Source organism: Colius striatus, chromosome 3 (genome assembly GCF_028858725.1).
Source record: "Colius striatus isolate bColStr4 chromosome 3, bColStr4.1.hap1, whole genome shotgun sequence".
Taxonomy (NCBI): Eukaryota; Metazoa; Chordata; class Aves; order Coliiformes; family Coliidae; genus Colius; species Colius striatus.
Genome location: NC_084761.1, coordinates 33713219 through 33734794, shown reverse-complemented (window position 1 = coordinate 33734794; position 21576 = coordinate 33713219). Strand labels below are relative to the sequence as shown.

Below are 21576 nucleotides of genomic sequence, written 5' to 3'. Positions count from 1 at the left end.
TCACTGCTCAGCCAAGTCACCACCTGTGAAATGCAAAGTGCTACAGTAAGGATAGAGAAGCTCAGCTTCCGTATGTTCTGTCAGATGAATACTTTGCAAGGGCACTCTGAGCTGAAAAATCACTAATGAAGTCTATTTTTCTAACAAATGGCTACTTGTAAAAACTGCCAAGCAGAACAAGTGATTATGGATCTAGCATTAGAGTGCACTCAGATGGCATGAATTCTGCTCCTAGCATTTTGGTGCCTGTCAATGCTGTCTTTGTCTGAGAAGTCCTCAGGAGAAGAGTCCTATTACATTTTTGATTTTGCTTCAAGTAATGGTATAAACTGAAAAATCTTTTGCTTCTTCTATCGGCTAATGTATTCTTTACCTTTTGTTTTTCCTAAAACACTTGGAACATTATGTGGGGTGGGAACAAAAAGGAGTCCCACCATCGAGAATCCCTGCATCAGAGTAGATAGATACATATTTTGTCTTGAGGATAGAAGGCACTCACTGAAGAGTCTCATTTGTTTTCAGGCTATTGCCTTGAAGCATTAGCACCAAACAAGAACTGTTCTTCTGTAAAGAACGCTTCTTTTTTGACTGGCTGCTTGCTCCATGACTTGCTGGCACAGGATTTTTACATGAGGAAATTGCAAACATGCTCATGAAAAAGGCCAACACTTCATTTAAACATCAGCTATTTGGGGCTTTAAATTTTAAGGTAAATTTACTAACGTGACTTAAAATTTTAAAACTACATTATCTGTTAATGCTGTTTTCTGGATAACAGAACTAATCCTCATGACACAAGGAGATTAGATGTAGGAGTGCTAGAGCAGTGCTTTGCATAAAATAGGAGGGGGAGAGCAAAAGGCAAACCCAGACACATAAGTATCCTGAATCCACTGAAGTGCTTTCAAAGAGACAACACTACCAGCAGTTTCTTGTTTCCATTTAAAAAAATCATGTATCTTTCCCCCTTTTCTCTGTAATTAGAGGAAATCAAAACTTGCACTGAAATCCAAGAATTCCGGTACTTAGAACCACTGCAGATTTTTCCTTAAAAACAAGACCAAAGCTCACAGTCTTACTCCCACAGGGTTTATTATTTGGTTTTCAGTACTGCAGAAGAACCTCCCCCTTTTCCTTTTCTTCCTCACCCCACTGAACTCTGATTTCCGAATACACGGTCTTCAGCACACAGCTCTACAAATATCCTGAATTTGCTTTTTCATCTCTGTTTTTATTAAGACTATTTCCTCCCAAGCTACTTCTAATTTATTTAGTTATGCAACATTAACATCCACTTCCATACTAGTATCCAGCAACAAACAGGAATTTCAATAATGTGCCTAGTTCTGGTCAGGGATACCACCATGGATGGTGTTAACTACAGCCTCTTTAGGACAGAAAAAATCAGCTGAAATCTACTTACTCCTTCAATATCATGAAATATAAAAAACAGTCATCTAAAGAGAGGCTCTCTAGGTTTCTCAAAATAAACCTCTATGAGAGCACTGGTACTTTGAACGCTCCAGAAGTTAAGAATCAATTGGGAAAAAAAATATCTGATTCTAAAGAAGTCCAACTGCATCTGACCATTACAGTTCACTGGTAGTCATAAAATTTTTGCCAAATGCTATAAAAACTATTCAGAGAATGCCAAAGCTATTCATCATCCAAATACTATTTGACTGCTCTAATTTGTGAGTTAACTCTAAATGTCTGTATTTAAAAAGCCCCCAAAGCTCGAATAACTATGGATAATCTCCTCAACAGAATGGAACAGAATGGAACAGAATGACAAAATATATATAAAAAACTACATTTCCTTAAAAAGGCATTAAGCACACAGGGAAGAAAAAAAAGAGATGTATGGAAGGAAGAAAAAAGAAAAGGTGTTATCATCTGTGTTCTCTTGTTCTTGCTTTCCCTGGCATCTTTGAAGTTCATCCCACCACTACAAGAGCAAGTCTTGCACTTTGTCTTCAGAAAATCTGTATGCTTAATTTTTTGAAAGCCATTATATCCAGTGAACTATGGCTTCCTTTGGAGCTGTGATGCAGCCATCAAAATAAGATCACAGCTACAGCTAGAAGTTCAGGACTGCTGTACCGTAGCAAGGAGCTATACAAATTTCAGTTAAAGCTGTTAAGGAAAAACTAGCCTTGAAGTAATTTAGTATGGCAATGGAGGAAGTGTAATTTTCAGCTAAAGGGAAGTTTTGGGGCTTGCGTGGGTAAATAAATGAATCAGTAATTTTGTATTCAATCTGCTTTAGGAAGCACCAAAACATCCCCTCGAACCTTTATTTTTTTGAATCCCAAATGGAAAGAACAGGAGGTACAGCTTCCAAGAGTAAATGGAAAGATTTAATGCATATATTTCTTAGAAGCAAAGTGAACAGCACTTCTGCTCAGAAAAGTCATCATGAAAATTAATTTCTTTTTCAACAAATCTTCGCTTCAGTCCCTGCTGATGATTAAAATTCACAAATTTTCAGTGCCTACAGAGCCTGAGAAAATGAGTGATCCTTCATTTAAGAATATGCAAGATAATCATGACAGCATAGAACACTGCAGTGTTGCCAACTTCTAATTATTATTATTATAAAAGAAATGTCAGCTCCCATTGTCATAAAAACCTTAACTGTTTATATGAAGTTTTATTTCAGGATGGTGGAGTGGCTCCTGCTCTATCAGGATGTGCAATATATTCACATTGTCCAACTTGGACACTCAAAGATGTAAATATTTAACAAGGAAACTGTTCACTAAGCTATTTATAACTAACTTCATGATTAATGAGGGTTCCTAATTTCCTAAACAACTACCTACTTGGCCTGGGATTTTTAGATCACCACACTACTCTACAACAATGTACGACTATGCCATTCATCCAGAAGCATCACAGTGGGTCCTGTGGGGTCCAAAATATGGCACGTGCTTCCTTCCATGTGAAAGCTCTGTACCCAATTACCTCTTCAAAATGGGCCTATGCAGTTAAATAAATAAAATAGAATTTTCTATGAAGTTTATCTGTTTAGGAGCTACTCATGAATAGCAATGGCAAAGATACAGAAACATTTTTATAAGCAATCCACATATTTGTGGCTTAAGCACACAAATTATGTCTTGTAACATTTTAAATGTGAAACAACTAGAAGAAAAACAACCAGATAATTTTTTTTATATTTTTAAAACAATCCCAAGTCCTAACTCTGTGAGAATTTTTTTCCTCTCTCCCCTAGTTTATCTGTTTGTTTCCTTGTTTTCAAGGTGCAAGTGGGTATTTTGTTGGCATGAAAAAAAAAAAAGGTTGCATCACTTGCTGTCTAAGCCTTAGCTTACCACTTTCTGGGCTGAAAATTGCCACAGTCAAGCAGCAAGTGCTTTTAACTGCAATCACACAGAGTCAATGTGCAGCAAGCATTTCAGCCTAAGTGCTGACTGGTTTCAGTGGGAAGACAAACCTTTTGTGAAAAAATAAAAGGTGAAAATGCACTACAATAGCTATAGTTTATTTTTGCCATTAGCAAAACAATCTGTGTAATACAATCCAAAGCTAGGACTGAAAAATCCTGTTTAAAATAATCTTAAATGCAGTTAAACTGTAACAATATTTGGGCAAATAAAATTGCTATTCAAGACAAATGGAGGAAAGTCCAGTATCACGTTGTAGGCTGGGAATCCCAAGCTCTGTCAGCAACCTGCTTCGTCATCTGGAGTGCATCGTTCTATCACAACTCCCCATGACCCTGAACTAGTTATCTGTGCAGAACTAAACTCTCATCAAGTCCTTTTCAATAACATGGGTCAAAAACATTACAACTGGCAGTGTTACGCTACATTCAAATGAATGAGATTTAACTTTTGATTTTTATTCCATCATGGTCATGAATTGTTAATTCAGTCATATGCCCATGGTTCACATGTTTCTTTTCAGAACCTTAAAAATCCCACTTTAGTACAGACACATGCTGCTCCTCAGAAAGAAGTTACCAAGTTACAGTAAGCAGAGCAACACATCGAGACTGACCTCAACTCCACCATCACCACTTCCATCACTAATCACCGATTCAGATGTTGAAAAACTACACTTTGTCAGTCAAAAGCATGTATTTCTGAAAAGCTCTGAACTATACAGATAGATGTACACACACACACACAGAGTGTTACATAGCTGTAAGTAGTCCTTCTGGACAACTCCTGAACAAGTTTTGGTTTTGTTTTTTTTCTAATCTTATTTGTAGTTCTTTGGTCTTAAAGTCTTGCTTTAAAATAAAAAACCCCAACCCCACTACGCCCAGAAATAAATTATTGGGCAGGAGGGGATCGTTATCATGCCCAGAGGCTCATAGACAGAGGTCACATCTCTGAAATGTTGCCTCACTCAAACGCTGTCTCATGACCTATAAAAGCCAATTCACACCCTATCCCTTTTATTTTCGACTATGCACTTTCCTTGATCTCTGGCTTACGTCACATTTGTACTGCAGATTACGATCGTCTAGACTCAGACCTCTGTCAGGCCTTCAAACCTTCTTGTGGCCTGCCAGCACAGTCACCTGGGACCCGCCTCGCTGCACACAGCGCTTCCCTGTGGAGTGGCAAAATGTTCACTCCAGTCCTGCAAGCTGTCAGCAGGATGGAGATCACAGGATCCATTGCCTCACAACACTTCTCAGACGTTTTGAAGAGCCCCACGGAAAGTATGACGTAGACCAAAAGAGAACCTGGCTGTTCATTGCTGCCTTAGCTAAGGAGTCTTCATCTCAGTGCATTTAGGCACCTTTAATTCTACTGCTCCTTCTTGGATAAATAGTATTTTGAGGATGGTACTTGTCACATAACCGCCCTGTGGCAGAACTAGTCACAAGCTTTGAACAATTCAGGGAATAAGACTCAACCATATGGAAGGATGAAATATTTCTTCTGCTTGAAGCCTTTTGCTAGCAACAATGATTCCAATTTAGCATCACAACTACATGCAACAGTGGTAAGCTAAAGCAGTCAAAGAGCAGAAATATAAAATCAATGTAGCCAGTGGTTCACTATAACAAAAAATAGCACCTTGGAAACAACAAATTAAGAGATTATTTTTGTCATTTAATTAGAGGTGAATGCAGAGAAGCACCTGGAAAAATACTCTCCATTTTGTCCCAAGCAATATATCACTTACCTTTCAGTATGTTTCTCTAAATAGTAAAGCACTTTGAATCAAGTTATTGGGGCAGGAAACCAACACCATGTTTTGAAATTGCTTTCAAAACTTCCAGAAAGTATTGGAAGCTGCCTGCATGTACAGAAGCAGCTGTGAGCTAGAAAAATGAAACTACATGAAAATGTAGTGTAACAGTGTAGCTATATGTGTTTTTAGTAAAATGGTTATTATTTTTAACCCACTTTATAAAACAGAGCTCTTCTAGAAAGCAGGGGAAAAAGAGTATCTCACAGCCCACCATAGCTTCTGGCACAGGCTACTCGTTTATGGGTGGGAAGACTGAGAAGCCTTTGGCTTTCACAGCAAAGGTGTGCAAGTATGCTCCTCAGAACAATGTGGGTTCTTCTGAATAGTAAATTTTAGGCCTACTTATTACCTACATTTAGTCTACTCATTGCTTTTTCGTAACTCAGTCTTATGTCACTGGTGCTACTTCTCTATATCTGTGCCTCTTCTTAAAAATCTGGAGAATATTAACAATTTATTAAATTACCCATAACGTCAGCTGCTTGTATCAGAGCTGTGAAGACATACACATTATAGTCGCTGCTGCTGATAGATGGCCAGATCGTTGTTGCCTGACAGAGTATTCTTCAAAGACAGCAGAAGCAGAACTAAGTGTTTCATCCCAGGTTTACAAAACAGAAACAGCAATAGGTGAGAGTAGGCTATACGCAACAGAATGGCTACTGCCATCACTGAGTGCTACGTTTCTACCTGTCAAGCTACACTGCCTGTAAGCAATATGCCCTTCAACTGAAGAAAAATAGGGGAACTGGTAAGTATATACATTTAACAACAAAAAGCTGTGCGTTCTTTCTTTCTGTGCTAGTTTCACTGCATTACCTATTTGTCAAATGGACTTCTGGCACTGGACGTCCCTTGGCCCGCACAAACGTTGCTAAGCTAGAGCTAATGCTCACCTGAAAGCTGATGACAGTAATTTCTCAGTAACAATGATAGCTAGTAAACACCGGTTTTGCAGAAATTTGTAACCAATAAAAAAAGAAATGGCAGCCTCTTCTTCAGTACATGAGATGGCCCCTCATATACCTGGAGACCTTCTCATCGATATGCCTCATCTCTGCAGCAATACCACCTCTCAGAGAAGCAGCAGTGGTCTTCAATAGAATTTTTTGGACCAATGGCATATTAAAAACCCCACTAACATTTGAAGAAGTGGTACTCAGAAGGTAAGGATTTTATGTACTCTTTCCTCCCTTTCTAACATAGTTTTTTTGAACATACTAGTCAACCTGATACCTTCCATGCACTAATGTGTAGCACAAGACCACTGCAGTACATTTATCTAAACAGAAACTACCTGATAACAGAAGTTGCTAGAACTTAAAAGCTGGAAAAGCAACACAACAGGATATAAAGCACACACTTGTTTTAGTTAGGTAAGCATCCACTGACACAATAGCTTGATTCCACTTTCATTCAAAAGGAACTGCATTTTTCTTTTCCCAAAGGTATTTCTGGAAGGAGTTATTTGTATGGAGGACTCAATTACTGAAATAGGAAATATATTACCATCTTGATATGCCATCTTATCTGCAGTTCACAACAATGGAAGACTCACAATAGTACACTTGATAAAATTTGAGTGAGTCAATGTGTTACTAAGATGAAACAGTCAGTGACAACTCAGAATCATCACCATTCTTGGTAGCTCAGTATCTTCACAAAGGTTTTTTCAGATCCTAAGCATTTATTATACAATACTTACACTTTTGGGGGCAGTTTTACTTGAAAATTAGTTGTTCTTCTAGATGATATTAAACAACCATATTACTTTACAGTGGTAACAGTTTCTAAAAGGCAAAAAATACACCTAGTCACTCTGCACTCATTAAGAAGTGTGTTAGTACATCTAAATATCTTTTCCCTGATGTTAGCTGGGTCTTTCTAACCCTAAAGCATCTGAGGATGGCAGCAAAGGAGGAACCTTGCCTGCCACTTTTAGAATGCAAAACGCTAATTCAGTTTCAAGAAGAGACATGAGAGCAGCAATGCCGTCCCAGCAGACATCTATGCAACTGCTTTCCACTGCTGATAGCAAAGTGAGAAGCTTTTCAACATAGAAGTTTACTGCTTTTGAAGGTCAAGCATTTTATCAGTAAAATACACAAACCTGACAGCCAGGAAAAATATTTTAAAGCAGTTCAGTGCTTATTTTGAGAATATTTTCCAGTATCAGCTTTCATCAATCTGATACTGTCCAGTATTTCTTAAACTAAACACAACTACTGTCTGCTAACATGGAAACAAATAGACAGAAGCAGAGAGCCAAGGTCTTGAAAAAGGTCATGCCTCATTTTCCAAAGACAGACAGTCAAAATAAGACACGTTGTTTCCCATGTCATACTGAGATCATCTATATCATAATGACATTATCTGTTCGACTTAATTTCAAACTGTTTTCACTTAGTGGTGCTATTTTAAATGTTTAGTTACCAAGTTAGTGTTCTGGATCATTTAAATATTTGCCATTGGCTAACTTAATTTTGGGGAACACTCATTTTCAACATAAATGCTAATTTTTCAAGCACAAAATGTTAAAAATGGCACTTAGTCAAATACAGAATAGTGCAGATGTTTGATATAATGTTCTTCAGTTTTCACTTCTACAAGGAAGTTAGTTATCTTATCTGAAAAACTGCTTAGCAGGGAAATAAGTTCCTTAAGCATTTACCTGATAGGTTGTCTGCTTAAATATTTTGGTTTAAACGGAAAATCTAAGCCATTTATTAGTGATTTTCTATAAAAGTATCTCTTATAGACACAGCAGAATGGTGTTGTCTTTGTTTCTTAAGAATGCTGGTCACCTAAATAATCCTTGCTTTAAGGAAAAGTCAACCCAGCACACACCAGATTCCAGAGAATTTAGGACAGCTTTGAAGGGGCCCTCTAAAATGTGCTGGGGTTTTTTGTTTTTGTTTTGTTTGGTTTTTTATTTTAAATTTAGTTACTGAAGTTGTTGCAGCTTCCTCAGACTCGTAACAGTGATCTTCCATACATTCATCAGTTTAAAATATATTCATGTAAAGCTAGCTTTCTTCTTGCTTTATGGCTATGTTAAATCTACTTCACTCTATATAGTGAATTCTCACCTATTACAGTTTATAAAAACTTGAATATAAGCAAGGCATCCAGCTCCTCTGATAAAGCAAACATATCTTAAGAGATGGCTTGAATTAGCAGTTCCCTACCTTTGTTTGGAAGATAATATCTATGGTAACCTCACAGTTCACCTGTCAAACATCTTACCATGGCTGCCCCACGTGGCCACTAACACTTAAGCATTAAGCAGCTCCAACATCAAGAGATTTTCCTTGCTTTTACAGACTGAAATGAGGACTTAACATTATCTCCTTAGTAGCAAACACTATTTCTTCAATCTAATTCTTACTTCATTTGAACACGTTTCAAAGAATTATTCTATGTAAGAATTTATATAATTGCATACTTTGAGAAGAACTAAAAAGCAGCAAAATATACAACTCATTCTTCACGTAATAATTTCTTGTAACAATTTTACATCAAAACCAAATACCTGAAATAGTTAAGTAAGTTATTTTGAACTTTTACTTCATACAATGAAATTATGTACTGATCCTGTACCAAGCGCTGCTATGGCTATAAATTTATATTCTATCCAATGCCTCGTGTACTCTCTCTCTATCACAAGTCAGCTAGCTGTCTTCATAGTATGACTAAAACTCATACTTGTGTCAGTAATGCTGTGTCATTGTTTTCATCAGTAACTACAGTACTAAAATGTAAACCTATGCCTGTATTTGGCATTGTTATTGTGATGTTTTAATATGGTTAAACATAAACCTAGGGTTCTTTTATGTTAGGGCTATCTCACAGGATAAAAATTATTTTGTTAAAATGTATAAAAATGTGATAATCTTCCACTAATCAGAAGTTGAGATAGCCATATTTTTTTAATAAACGATGAACTCAAAGTTTTATTGTACATTTTTCTCACCTTTTCTGTCTGGTTTGAGGTTCCGATCCACTGGTGGTGGCTCACATTCTGCAGCAGGTACTGACCGTCTGGGAGGGGTCTTTGGGCTGGACCTGAAACCCATGTGAGCAGGAGGAGGGACTTGCTTTCCAAATAATGGAAAATCAAACGTGCCTGGTGTCATTGGTACATAGTTTGTTTCCTGGATGGGTTCAGTGAAGCTGCTGGAATGCTGTCGTGGAGGAGAGTTGGGATTCATTGGGACATAATTTTCATCTAGTTCTTCACTTGAAACACTTCCCACTGTCAACATGCTTCTGTTTTTCTAGAATTAACATATATTTCCTTTAACAAAATAAGTTATGCAATCAGCTGTGAATCACATGAGATTTTTAACCTAATCTACTCAGATTAATACATTCCACTGAAACTGAAAAATCATATGAACCATACAGCTTGGGATTTTTTTGGGTTTTTTTACAGAGGAACAAAGAACATTCAAGCAGTGTCACTGTTGCCTCTCATCAGATCAAGTCATACTTACAAAGTGGTTATGGAAGCCCTCCAATGAATTAGATCTGTCATTCGGAAACGTCCGTGGAATATCATAACAGTCTTGAGAACTAATTTCTAAAGAAACAAGAAGAGAAAGCAGCTATTTATCATCCCTCTTCTTGTCACTTGGCACCAGGCATCTAGTCTGTTGTTATTTACTGTCTGCTTCTGAGAACATACAAACACACCTCCTGAAGCTGTAAGTCAAAGATTTTTATCTACATACTTGAGAGGACTGTGTTCACAAACAAACTCAGCACTTATCAGTCACAACTGGAAGCTCTGACAGTATTTTTCCATGGCAAGAAATAAAATAAAAATACTATTTTTCCTTTTAAGGAAGCAGCAAAATCTTCCTTACAAATAGCTGTAAGGATTTAGTGAACGTGTAGATTCTGAGATACTAGGCCCTCATGAAAAACCTATTTTGAAATAAACAGGAGATATAATTTAGGGTCTCGAAAAGGTTTTCTGACTGAACACTCTTCCCTTGCAAAGCATTGATTGAACAAGATTCAACCTTTTGCTAGAACAGATGAATAATTCATTCTCTGAGCTACCCAGTGCAGACTCCAGAGGCTTTCAGTTTGAACCAACTGCTACAGAACCAAAGACTTCTCCATTTTCAGTGTCTTGTAACTTGGCAGTGCACATTAAGAAGGTCCTCGGCTTTCTGGTTGCTTCTCTGGTAGACTGGGGTAAACACATCTGGCTCCTAGGTCCTGGTCGCCCATTAGGTGACAGGCCGCCTTACTTTGCAATAAGTATGCCCCTTCTGCAGATGCCACAACAGAAACTGTGGGCAAACTGAGTTTTATCCCTGCCTTGCCCTGAAAAAATCTCGATGTTTTTTTGTATTTCCACCTCAGAGGAAGCAAACAGATCTGCCACTAAGTGCCAAGTTAAACCAGTATTTTCAGAAAGGCTCCTTTTCCTGAGGCTTACAATCTCTGCTTTAGCGTAGGAGTATTTGCTTATCAAGTCAACAAAACGAGAGAAGCTAAGGGAAGCAAAAGGGTCTTCAAGGTGCTACTTTGTCATTTTAAAACACTAATAACCACCAATATTATGGTACTTGACCTATATAATGAATGAAAGGCAGAGTACTACTATCTGAGCACCAGTACAATCACATCCATTCTGTATATTCCCTCCTTTAAAAGTCTGGTTCAGGTCCCCATCCTCATTTCAGCCTCCCACCCTGTATCTAGTACAAGTCCAATTCTCCTTTAAAATTTCCTCTAACCAGTTTAAAATTTCACTTGAATACCAGTGCAATGCTCACCTACCTCAGGAACCTGAAAGAAAATTAAACTCTTAATCCAAGAGTGGTGAGAAAGACTAGAACAACTGCTCTCTGTAACAATAAATATCAGCTTCCTAATCTCTACCTCTCATTACATTTCTCAACTTACGTCTGAGAGAATGAGAACAAAAAAAAAAACAAACACAGATAGGAAAAAAACCCCTTAGAAACAGCAAATTCATCAAGTAGCAGATACCAGATTTGATAGGACTTGAAATACATGCAGCTGTTAAAGTAAAAGCAGTACAAAAAATTCACTAGCACACCTGGAATATCAACGTTTAGGTGACTATAAGAACCAATTTTAATTTTACTTAACAATTGCAATATGTCTCTCTGTTATAAGGAAAGAAATAAAGGTTGGTGGCAACAATCATCAGATCAGGGATGTTCTCAAAGCTCTGCGTATAAAACAAGTCTCACTGACCTTCATGAAACACTTTTGGCTTCTGTAGATTTGGACCACTACAGGCTAAACTTACTTCTGTCATTGTGAGAGAAGGGTAACAGCAGTATTGAACTCTGCTAAATGAGCTTATGAGCAAAGAGATAAAGATGATTAGTTCTTCACTGCTGCTTTCTAAAGATGAGTAACACCATAAATACATCTAGGTCTAACAATATTTTTTGCTATGGCTGAATGCCCCAGTGCAATACACCAAACTTACCAACATTCTGTGTTTCACTGCTTCGATTGTTGCCTTTAATCTCTTTTTTTTCCTCTTTCATATATATTTTAAGGACTACGACCACAGACTATTTTGTGATGGGCTACATGCTTGTTTTTGAAGGCTAGAAATGCCCCTACTATCATTCAGCCCGTTCATATCACACCATTTATTACAAGATGACATCTTTTAACACAAACGTTGCGGAAGAGCCGGATAAACTGTAGCATACTGACCTTTACGGAAGATATTCAAATCTACAGTTGAAATTGTATTACTGCGTGAGGGTGGCATTCCTGCTGTAGGGATGCAATAACTACTGTCAGTGTCTGAAGCAGTGCGACTAATGCTACATGTTTCCACAGGAGATCGATCTGCAGCGTGGTGAGGTTTTGGTGGCCGAGGTGGAGGAATATCTGGAATAGTCTCCAGTTTTGAAGTCTGAGACAACGTTCCTTCTGGAAAAGTTCGAGGAATCTGGTAAGTACCTCCGGGGGTGGGGGGAATGTCATAGCTAAGAGAGATGTGTCTCATCTGTGCGTCTAAGGAAGATGTTGCTGACGGGGTATTGAAAACATGTTGCTCTCCTTCTGCATCAGTCCCAGATGGAGACGCTGCCTTCGGTAAAACATCCTGTGAGTAACTCCTAGGCAAGTTATAAAGGCTGCAGTCTGCCAGTGTCAGTCCACTACGAGAAGGCGGAGAGTCATAGACACCTTGCTGCTGAAAGAAGCCATTCACAGCATGCTTGCCCACTGACGGAGCAGGATTTTTGTGGGAGGGCACGTTATCATTGCAGTCTGTTTCAGAAGAGCTGGATTTTGCTGAGTCAGCATGAGATCTACAGGTAAGATTGTAAAATTAAAACGTTGACAAACATATGAAGAAAAAGCAAACATTATAAATAATAAACACATCTAAAATGTAAACAGCTAAAAAGTCTATTGGTTTCATCCTTTTTCATTTTTTTAAATAAAAATAAGGCACTGAATTATTAAACAAACAGTAATACTTAAGAAGGATCCTAAGTACATACATACAAATCCATGCATGTGAGATGGATAACACAAGCACAGAGCTTTAGCATCAGCTAAGCAACAGGTTGATATTTCATAACTCAAGAGATTTCCATGCCACTAATCTGGAGCAGAGTTTGTTTGGGGGAATATTTTTACTATTTTCTTTTAACCCATGCTGTAAACTAGCAGCACTTTAACAGCACTGGTAAAGATAAAAGTAACACACACAACCGTTAGATTTACAGTACTTCCTAGTTCTAATCAGTATGAAAGAGATATCAAAGGAAAAAATAAGACTGCTTGTAACACCCTGAAGAACCTACCTAAAATTATTTACTGACCACATAAAACTGGTTTGAAATACATAAAGGAGAAAGAAATAGTAGATAAGATGTAGTAGATGGAAGATACTCTGCTCTTTTGGGGAATACAAAAACACCCCATAGGATATGCCAAGTGTCCCTTGGGAGACAGTCCTCAAGGGCAAAGGAGTCTAGGAAGGCTGGACATTATTCAAGAAGGAAGTTTTAAAGGCAAAGGATCAAGCTGTTACCACATGCAAGATGATGAGTTAGTGGAGTAGAAGCTTGTCCTGTCTGAACAGGGGGCTTCTGCTGAAGCTCAAGAGGAAAAAGAGAACTACAAGGATGTTGTGAGATCAACTAGGGAGAAAATTAGAAGGGTCAAGGCTCAACTTGAACTTAAGCTGTCACTACTTTAAACAACAGTAAGAAAAGTTTCTACAAATCTATGAGTAACAAAAGGAGAGCTTAAAGGGAACCTTCCCCCTGTAATGGATGAAGGGGAAACTTAGTGAACAAGGATGAGGAAGAGGTAGAGGTACTTAATGCCTTCTTTGCCTCAGTCTTCAATAGTAATACCAGCTCTTCTCTGAGCATCCGTCCACCTGAAATGGAAGACAGAGATGAGGGACAGAATGAGGCCCCCTTAGTGCAACTGGAAATGGGTGTGTGACCTGCTGCTCCACTTGATGCACACAAATCGATGGGGCTGGATGGGCTCTACCCAAGGGATTTGAGGGAGCTGGCAGAAGCACTCATCAAGCCACTCTCCATCATCTACCAGCACTCCTGGCTAACCGAGGAGGTTCCAGAGGACTGGAGAATGACAAATGTGACACCCATCTACAAGAAGGGCCAAAAGGAGGATCCTGGGAGATACAGACCTGTCAGCCTGACCTTGGTGCCAGGAAAGGTTATGGAACAGGTTATCCTGAGAGCCATCACATGGCACATAAAGGATAACCAAGGGTTCAGGCCCAGCCAACATGGCTTTATGAAGGGCAGGCCCTGTTTGGCCAATCTGATCTCCTTCTATGACAAGATGATCTGCTTAGTGAATGAGGGTAAGGCTGTGGATGTGATCTTCCTGGACTCTAGTAAGATATTTGACACAGTCTCCCAGAGCATCCTCCTGAACAAACTGACTGCCCATGGCTTGAATGGATCTACTCTGTGATGGGTGAAAAGCTGGCTGGATGGCTGGGCCCAGAGAGATTTAATGAATGGAGTTCATTCAATCCAGTTGGCGGCCAGTCACCAGTGGTGTTCCCCAGAGCTTGGTGTTGGGGCCTGTTTTGTTTAACATCTTTATCAATGACCTCGATGTGGAGATTGCGTGCACCCTCAGTAAATTTGCAGATGACATGAAGCTAGGTGGGTGCACAGGCCTGCTTGAGGGCAGGAAGGCTCTTCAGAGGGACCTGGACAGGCTGGATAGATGGGCTGAGGCATGAGGTTCAACAAGGCCAAGTGTCACGTCCTGCACTTGCATCACAACAACCTCAGGCAATGCTACAGGCTTGGGGCAGAGTGGCTTGAGAGCTGTCCTGTGGAAAAGGACCTGGGGGTGTTAATTGACAGCCAGCTGAACATGAGCCAGCAGTGTGCCCAGATGGCCCAGAAGGCCATCGGCATCCTGGCCAGTACCAGAAATAGTGTGACCAGCAGAGATGAGGAAGTGATTATGCCCCCGTACTCGGTGCTGGTGAGGCTGCAACCCTCAAATACTGTGTTCAGTTCTGGGCCCCTTACTGCAAGGAGGACATTTTGGTGCTGCAGTTTGTCCAGAGGTGGCCAATGAAGCTGGTGAATGTTCTGGAGAACAAGTCTGATGAGGAGCAGTTGAGGGAGGTGGGGATGTTTAGCCTGGAGAAGAGGAGGCTGAGAGGCGATATGATCTCTTTACTCCAGTAATGAATAATAAGACATGAGGAAATGGGCTCATGTTGCACCAGGGAAGGTTTAGATTGTACATTAGGAAGAACTTTTTCACTGGAGAAGTTTATCAAGCATTGGAATGGGCTGCCCAGGGAGGTGTTGGAGTCACCGTCACTAGAGATATTCAAAAGATGCATAGATGAGGTGCTGAGAGATATGGTTTAGTTTAGTGATGGGCCTGGCAGTGTGAGGTTAGTGGTTGGACTTAATGATTTCAACGTTCTTTTCCAACTGTAACGATTCTGTGATTCTGCAACAGTGCGCTTTTGCCTTGAACGCAAGTTAAGGCAATGCTGTTACATAAAGCTGCACAGCACTTGACCTTTGATTTCTTTGGAAATTCCATCTTCTATGAGAATAGCACTCATTAACAAAGCTACTAACCAGTACCAGTAAACTTACATGGAAAGTAAACACATTGCAATTTGGTTTTGTTTGTGGTTTTTTTTGGTGATCCTCTCCCGTTACCTTGCTCCAGTCAGAGAAATTCTGTTATCCATCTGACTCCTTGCTTAAATAAAAGTCAAAACAGTGGCAAAATACTAACACAGGTGGAGTTAATGCAGTCCATACACTTTTTGATCAATCATACCATGGATATTTCCTATTTTCACTACCACAGCACCACATCATTGTGTTAATTTATACATACATATGTAAATACTTCAGCATGCGTGTGTATCAATGAATAGCTGCTACACTACTCCCACTATTAAGCAAATGGACTATGTATGCAGTTTCCAAAACTTCTGAGGAATAAAATACTTAAAAATTAACTGCATGACTACCACAACAAGCACTTTTCCCCTGCACTTTAAGAGACTCTCTACCTTAAAGTGATCACAAGCAGAATTTATTATTCAAATTTCAATAGGCTGATAAGATCACACAAAAACTTCTTTCTTATGGGACAGCTGGATTTATCTCCTGGGGCTTTGGTAACCTGAGGAGAAAGGAATCCAGTGTAGCTATTAATTTAGGTTTCCTCATTGGAGAAATGGAGACTATGTGAAACATAATCAGTTCTTCTTAGATATCAATCTAAAACCGATGAATCACTCCCAAAGTGTCTCTCTGCAAACCATCAAGGGAACCAATGGGATTAACTTAGACTGGACATTTGTAGTCAAGAAAAATGTCATTCACCTAACCAAATGGTTTTTGTTCTCTTTAATAGCAGAGATACAATCTTTAATCAGTCCAAGTGGCTTCTGAGAGTTCTTCTCCAGCTTAATTATATTAGCTCTTCCTAATAGTTTGTCCTTAGGTTTCTTTTTGGTGTGGGGCTTATTAACTCGAAGAAGTACGCTACTTTTGCTCTGGTTACTAATTTAATGATAGATTTAAGTTCTGTCTCATTGGTCAGAACTGGTTTCTAGGTGATTCTGAACATTAATCTTCATTTAGTTTAACAGATACCCAAAAAAAAGAAGAGAACGTTCTCATTAAGTATTTACTGTTGGCACAACCAAGAAAGCAAAATTTCCTATATTCCTTATAACGTTGTCCATCAAAAACGTATCTCTCGTTTGCTACCAGTTTGATTCTTTTGCCTCACAGCTTCAAAAATTCAGTAACAAACCACTGGAATTTTAACACATTTGCAAAAACTAAAGCACATCAGACTGAAGGAACAACATGAGGTTACAGAGTGCATAATAAATTGTGAACATACTGTGTGACTAGTAACATTTAGAGCTTAGTCCCTGCTGCAGCCCTTGCTTTTTTACTTGAAGGACTGATTCAGAGTTCCTTGCTTTCTAGACATTCTCTCTAAGTTCTGTGGTATTCATTTGGAATAAGGTCCCAGCAAAAGTCATGTGTGCTTTGCATGGCCAAGGATAGCATGGATTGTGATCTGTATTTTATATGCTATAAAAAGCAAGTGGGCGGTCTAGAAAAGTTGGACACTGACAATCAACTGTAGAACCAAAATTATGAATTCCAGTTCAAGAGGACATATTTTCAAATGAAAAACTTAACAAAACTACAGAAATAAAATGTAAACACTATAGTTACCTTACAAAAACATGCAGCAAAGCTCAAAATGCAACAACAGCACATGTATGATGCCAGTGATTGAGGATTAACTATCACACATCAGCAACAAATGCTATCACTTTTAAATTTAGGAGCTTTTCTGGGCCTCATTGAATGCTGCTGCTTCTTTCTTGACCACAACCACTTAGGAAAACAGAAGACTTAAAAGAACATGACACATGAAACACCCAGGCCTTTCATTTGTTTAACTGATGAAAACAATTTACATTCTTTATGATAAGAGGGCATTTCTGATTTACTTCATGTTTTTAAAGGTAATATTTTGGAATCAACTTCTTAATCTACTGAAGGAATATCTGCCCTTCTTCTGAGAGAAAGGGTGACCCTTGGCTGGTTCACAAACAAAAAATATGAATGGGTTGTAACAAATCTCATTTTGCAAGACTAGAAGTTTGAAGACAGACTGAAACATGGGCCAAGAAAGCAGTTTATGCCAAAAACGAAGCTAGGGAATTCAGTCTCTGAAGTGTAACTACTTTACAGAAGTCAGTATTAATCATGATAAAAACACCACGTACAATTTTGAAGACCTACAATGCACAGTTGATTCAGGCTACCTTAAGGAAATTTAGGTTAGGATTTAGGTTAAGCCTAGAGTTCAGGGACAGACTTTACTCCTAATTTTTTTTCTTTTTCAAGAAAAAAAAGTCAGATTTCAGATACAGGATGCTTGATGCCTTCTGCACTTGAAGTTACCAGAAAATTTTAATTTTTCCCACACACACAGAAGAAGAGCTCAACAAAAAAATCAGTTGACTTAAATACTCCATTATCAAATGGAGTATTTGGTAATATACTCCACATTAGCAAATATGGTTATTAAGATATGCATTGATAGTCATTTTACATCTTAGTTTTTTTTAAAAAAAAGGCAAAGCTGGATATAATGCAATGAGAACTCCTTGCTCTGCTTATAAGCAGAGGATGTCTGGGAAATCAGTGTTGTCACATGTGTACATCACATATCTGTAAGTTACGCCAAGTGGCCAGTCAAATTGTTCCTTACTCAGTGCTAAGACTCTTTCCACATATTAAGAAGAGATAACTGTACAATCTGCTGATCTATAAGGACTAGACATTAAGATTCCCTGAGAAGAGGTGGAGTATTGAGGTAGGAAGAATCCAATAAAAAGCCTTTCTTCACATCTCCAAAACATCTTCTGTTTTTGACAGAAACAGAAGAAAAAAAGTTTAAAAGTGTTTTAGTTTGTGGAGTAATCATCTAATTTTTTAATATGCTGTATTTGGTCTGGCTTGACCACTCGTCCTTTCTTTTCTCATCTGAAGGAATTAATGACCAACTGAACAGAATACTATGAACAAAACAGCAGCAAAACTGCTCTTGTGGGACATCTAGGACAGAAGCAGCAAGCATAGTAAAAATTCAGATAGATACAGAAATAAATGATAAACCATTTCTGTTTCCACAAGATGGACGCCAAAGTTACATAGATTTTCTGTTAAAAATCAGAGAACACCATGCAAAATGCATCTCAAACACACAGTATTTTCAGGCAAGTTAATGGCTCTGTGATTAATTTCTCACACGCGTTCCAAGAATGGCTACTGTTGACTCACTGCAGTGGAAGCTTTTTACTTTCAAAATCTTCTAATAGCAGGTATTCCTGCCCTTCTTCTGAGAGAAAGGGTGACCCTTGGCTGGTTCATAAACAAAGGAAAGATGAGGAAGACAGTGTTTAGTATTCAACATACTTCTTGAATGAGCCATGACAGAAATGGTGTCGAAAACTGTCTTTGGCTGCATTTTCTTATTTAGGATTCAAATATGAGCCTTAAAATCTCACTGAACACCAGTCAAACAACACTTTCTCTCAAGTCAACACTGATCAAAGCATAAAACCATCTTAGACAAAATACAGCATGATTATTACAGCTGCAAGTGCTACATCCAAGATATTTTCACAACAGCATGTGGTGCATGGCATGACACCATAATGAGGCATTTTCAGAACTACTTGTTAGTTCTTCAGCACCATAGTTCTAAAAAAAAAATTTCTAAGAGGCAGCTCAGACACTTCCTTTACATTTCACAGTTACCCACCTCATCCAGAAAAGAACCCTAAAGCCTTGAAATAATATTCAGTGGTTCTCAGATTATCTAAAAAGTAACATGGAATATTAGAACAGAAAATGTTGCCTCTGCCTATCAGCAACTTTAAAGTCTAAAAGGGAAAAAGTAATACAAACAAACCATTCAAGTAACAATACCTGTCTATTTAATTATATATATTAAGCTTTGCACTTCACATTAAAGGAAAAATGGTCATATGAAATACAGAGATAAATTGTTCCAACACTGGACATTAATAGAAAAATTATACAGTTGTTTTAGTTTTCTTCACTTGTAAAAATGTTAATTGAGGTAGGGCACAGAGTGCTCTCTAACTGATCATCATAGTAACATGTCACATAGATACACAGAGCTCTAATTCCATAGGAATAGGTCTGTATCACTGGACTCTGGCCCAAATCCAGCAGAATATCTAATGCACCAGATCAAAAACAAACAGTCCTTTCAGCTGGAACTGCAACTCCTGCAGAACTATTATTCTGAGTTTTCATTACTACAGCCTTCTTAATGAAAGGACATAGCTATTTAATGAATGGAGTTAAATATAATATACTAGAAGTCGTCCATATAATTTCTAAGTAATCACAATGCCAACATTTCAGTGTCTTCAAATACTCCTAGAAAGACAACATTTATTTAAACAGGAAATACAATAAACAACCTCTACAATCCTAAAGACTTAAGTTTAGTTCTTTCTCAGTTCCTTCAGCATTTTATCTACATTGCCCCTTCTGCCTTTCCAAACACTCAAATACTTCTTTCCTGTGTCACCAGTGTTGTTTTCAAGAAATTTTGCAGGCTATTCATGGACTCTATACCTTGCCATGTTTTGTACCCTCTTTTATTGTCTCCTCAAGATTTCACTCCCCCTACTTAACCTACATGTCACATAACTGTGTAAGTCAGGAAAAGTCAATAATACTCGTTCCTACAAAAACATGCTTCATGTGGTGGTGGTAGAAATCTACTTTGTGGCCATCCCTTGCAGAAACAAATGGGTACTCAGGCGCATTACTGGTAAGTCAAGGTGCTGAAATGGAAAGTCATGGTTTCTCTGCCAAGCTGTTCTGGAAATGATACCAAACTTTTTGTTAGCTTTTGGCAGGAGAGGTGACATACCTCTTGAGCACCATCAGCTTCTAAACATCACTAAACACTGAAACCTTTAACATGGAGAAAGCAGACACTGGGTTTCCCCTTTTCATACAGGAAGCTTCGGGGCATACTGTGCTGCCTGCAATCTGCACACTCCATACTCTGAGGGAACTGTAGGTTCATTCTTCCATTTTATAAGTTAGACTGTAAAGGGTGGATACTTTTCAACCATGTAGTCATCAGCAAACAGCGCAGGAAACTCCTCAGGCACTACAGAGCAAGATAAAAATGCCAAGGGAGCAGAGCACACATGGCAAAGGTAAAGCTGGCAGAGCATCAAGGTGTTGATGAAGAAGGCACCGCCACTAAAAGGTATGGCCCTAAGGGAGTATGTGAAATACTCATGAAAACACTTTCAAAGGAAGCTTTCCTCAGCATTCCATGTACTTGTCAGCAATCAGAAAAAGAGTCGGATGTTTTGTTTATTTTTCTGAAAATACCTCAACACATTTTTTTTAAATTACTGCAGAAAAGGAGTTTACCACAGACATTTATAAGGTTCTTCCACAGAACACTCAAGGTTGAAAGGGATCTATGGAAATTACTTGGTCCAACTCTTCCAATACCTCTCAGAAAAGTCAACTTCAAAGTCAGGTGATGCTCCTTGGGAGCTTGTCCAGTCCCATTCAATTGTGGTTGAGTTTTGGGGTTTTGTTGTTGGTTTTTTTTTCAAATCTCAGAGGACCAATATACAACTAAAGTCCTGGATAGACTGCTCCAGGGATTGCCACCATGATCCAAACTGAAATACCATTGCAGTGTTTGCCAGGTAGCTACCATAAAGATCATATCCTCCTATGGAAAAAGTAATGTACCTCTACTGAAGTCAGAAGTAGCAGCTGGAGAAATAAATACATATTGAATTCTGTAGAAGTTCTAAAGGCTTTCCTTAAAATTTCCTATTGCAGACTTCTCAGGAAAACTGACTGTGTGGGTACTCTTTATTCAGTAAGAAATAAGGCTTATTTGAACTTGTTTTTAAACATCTATTATCTGGAAAAAGTTAAAATTTGTGACATGGAAAGTGATTGGTTTAAGTCTCCTGCACTCCTACTTACTGTAATTTTATTTTAATCTTGCTTTAGAGTCTGAACCATGTTAGTAATAGTCAACAAATACCATATGAGGATTGTTACACCCAGCGATGCAGTAACCTGGCAGGTGATAATAAACACCAGCATGTTCTACTGAATCCCTTCCATGAGAGCTTTAATTGGCAAAACTAGGCCAAAGGGAGACAGGTTAAATTTCCCCAGCTTTTTCTAGTTCTAGACCAGACTAAGCACACCA

The 21576-nt window shown here is 38.5% G+C and overlaps 1 protein-coding gene across 3 annotated transcripts in view; it reads right to left on the bottom strand.

The window, feature by feature from the left end:
• GAB1 (GRB2 associated binding protein 1) overlaps window positions 1–21576 on the bottom strand; it is a 102813-nt gene that overhangs the window by 10933 nt on the left and 70304 nt on the right. For 2 of the 3 annotated variants that reach the window (XM_061993947.1, XM_061993948.1), the window contains exons 4-6: window positions 11956–12560; window positions 9735–9820; window positions 9212–9515 (exon numbers count right to left, since the gene is read on the bottom strand). In XM_061993947.1, coding sequence (XP_061849931.1) covers window positions 9212–9515; window positions 9735–9820; window positions 11956–12560 — 995 coding nt within the window. The remainder of the gene's footprint in view (window positions 1–9211; window positions 9516–9734; window positions 9821–11955; window positions 12561–21576) is intronic. The other variant, XM_061993949.1, reaches the window with a different exon arrangement.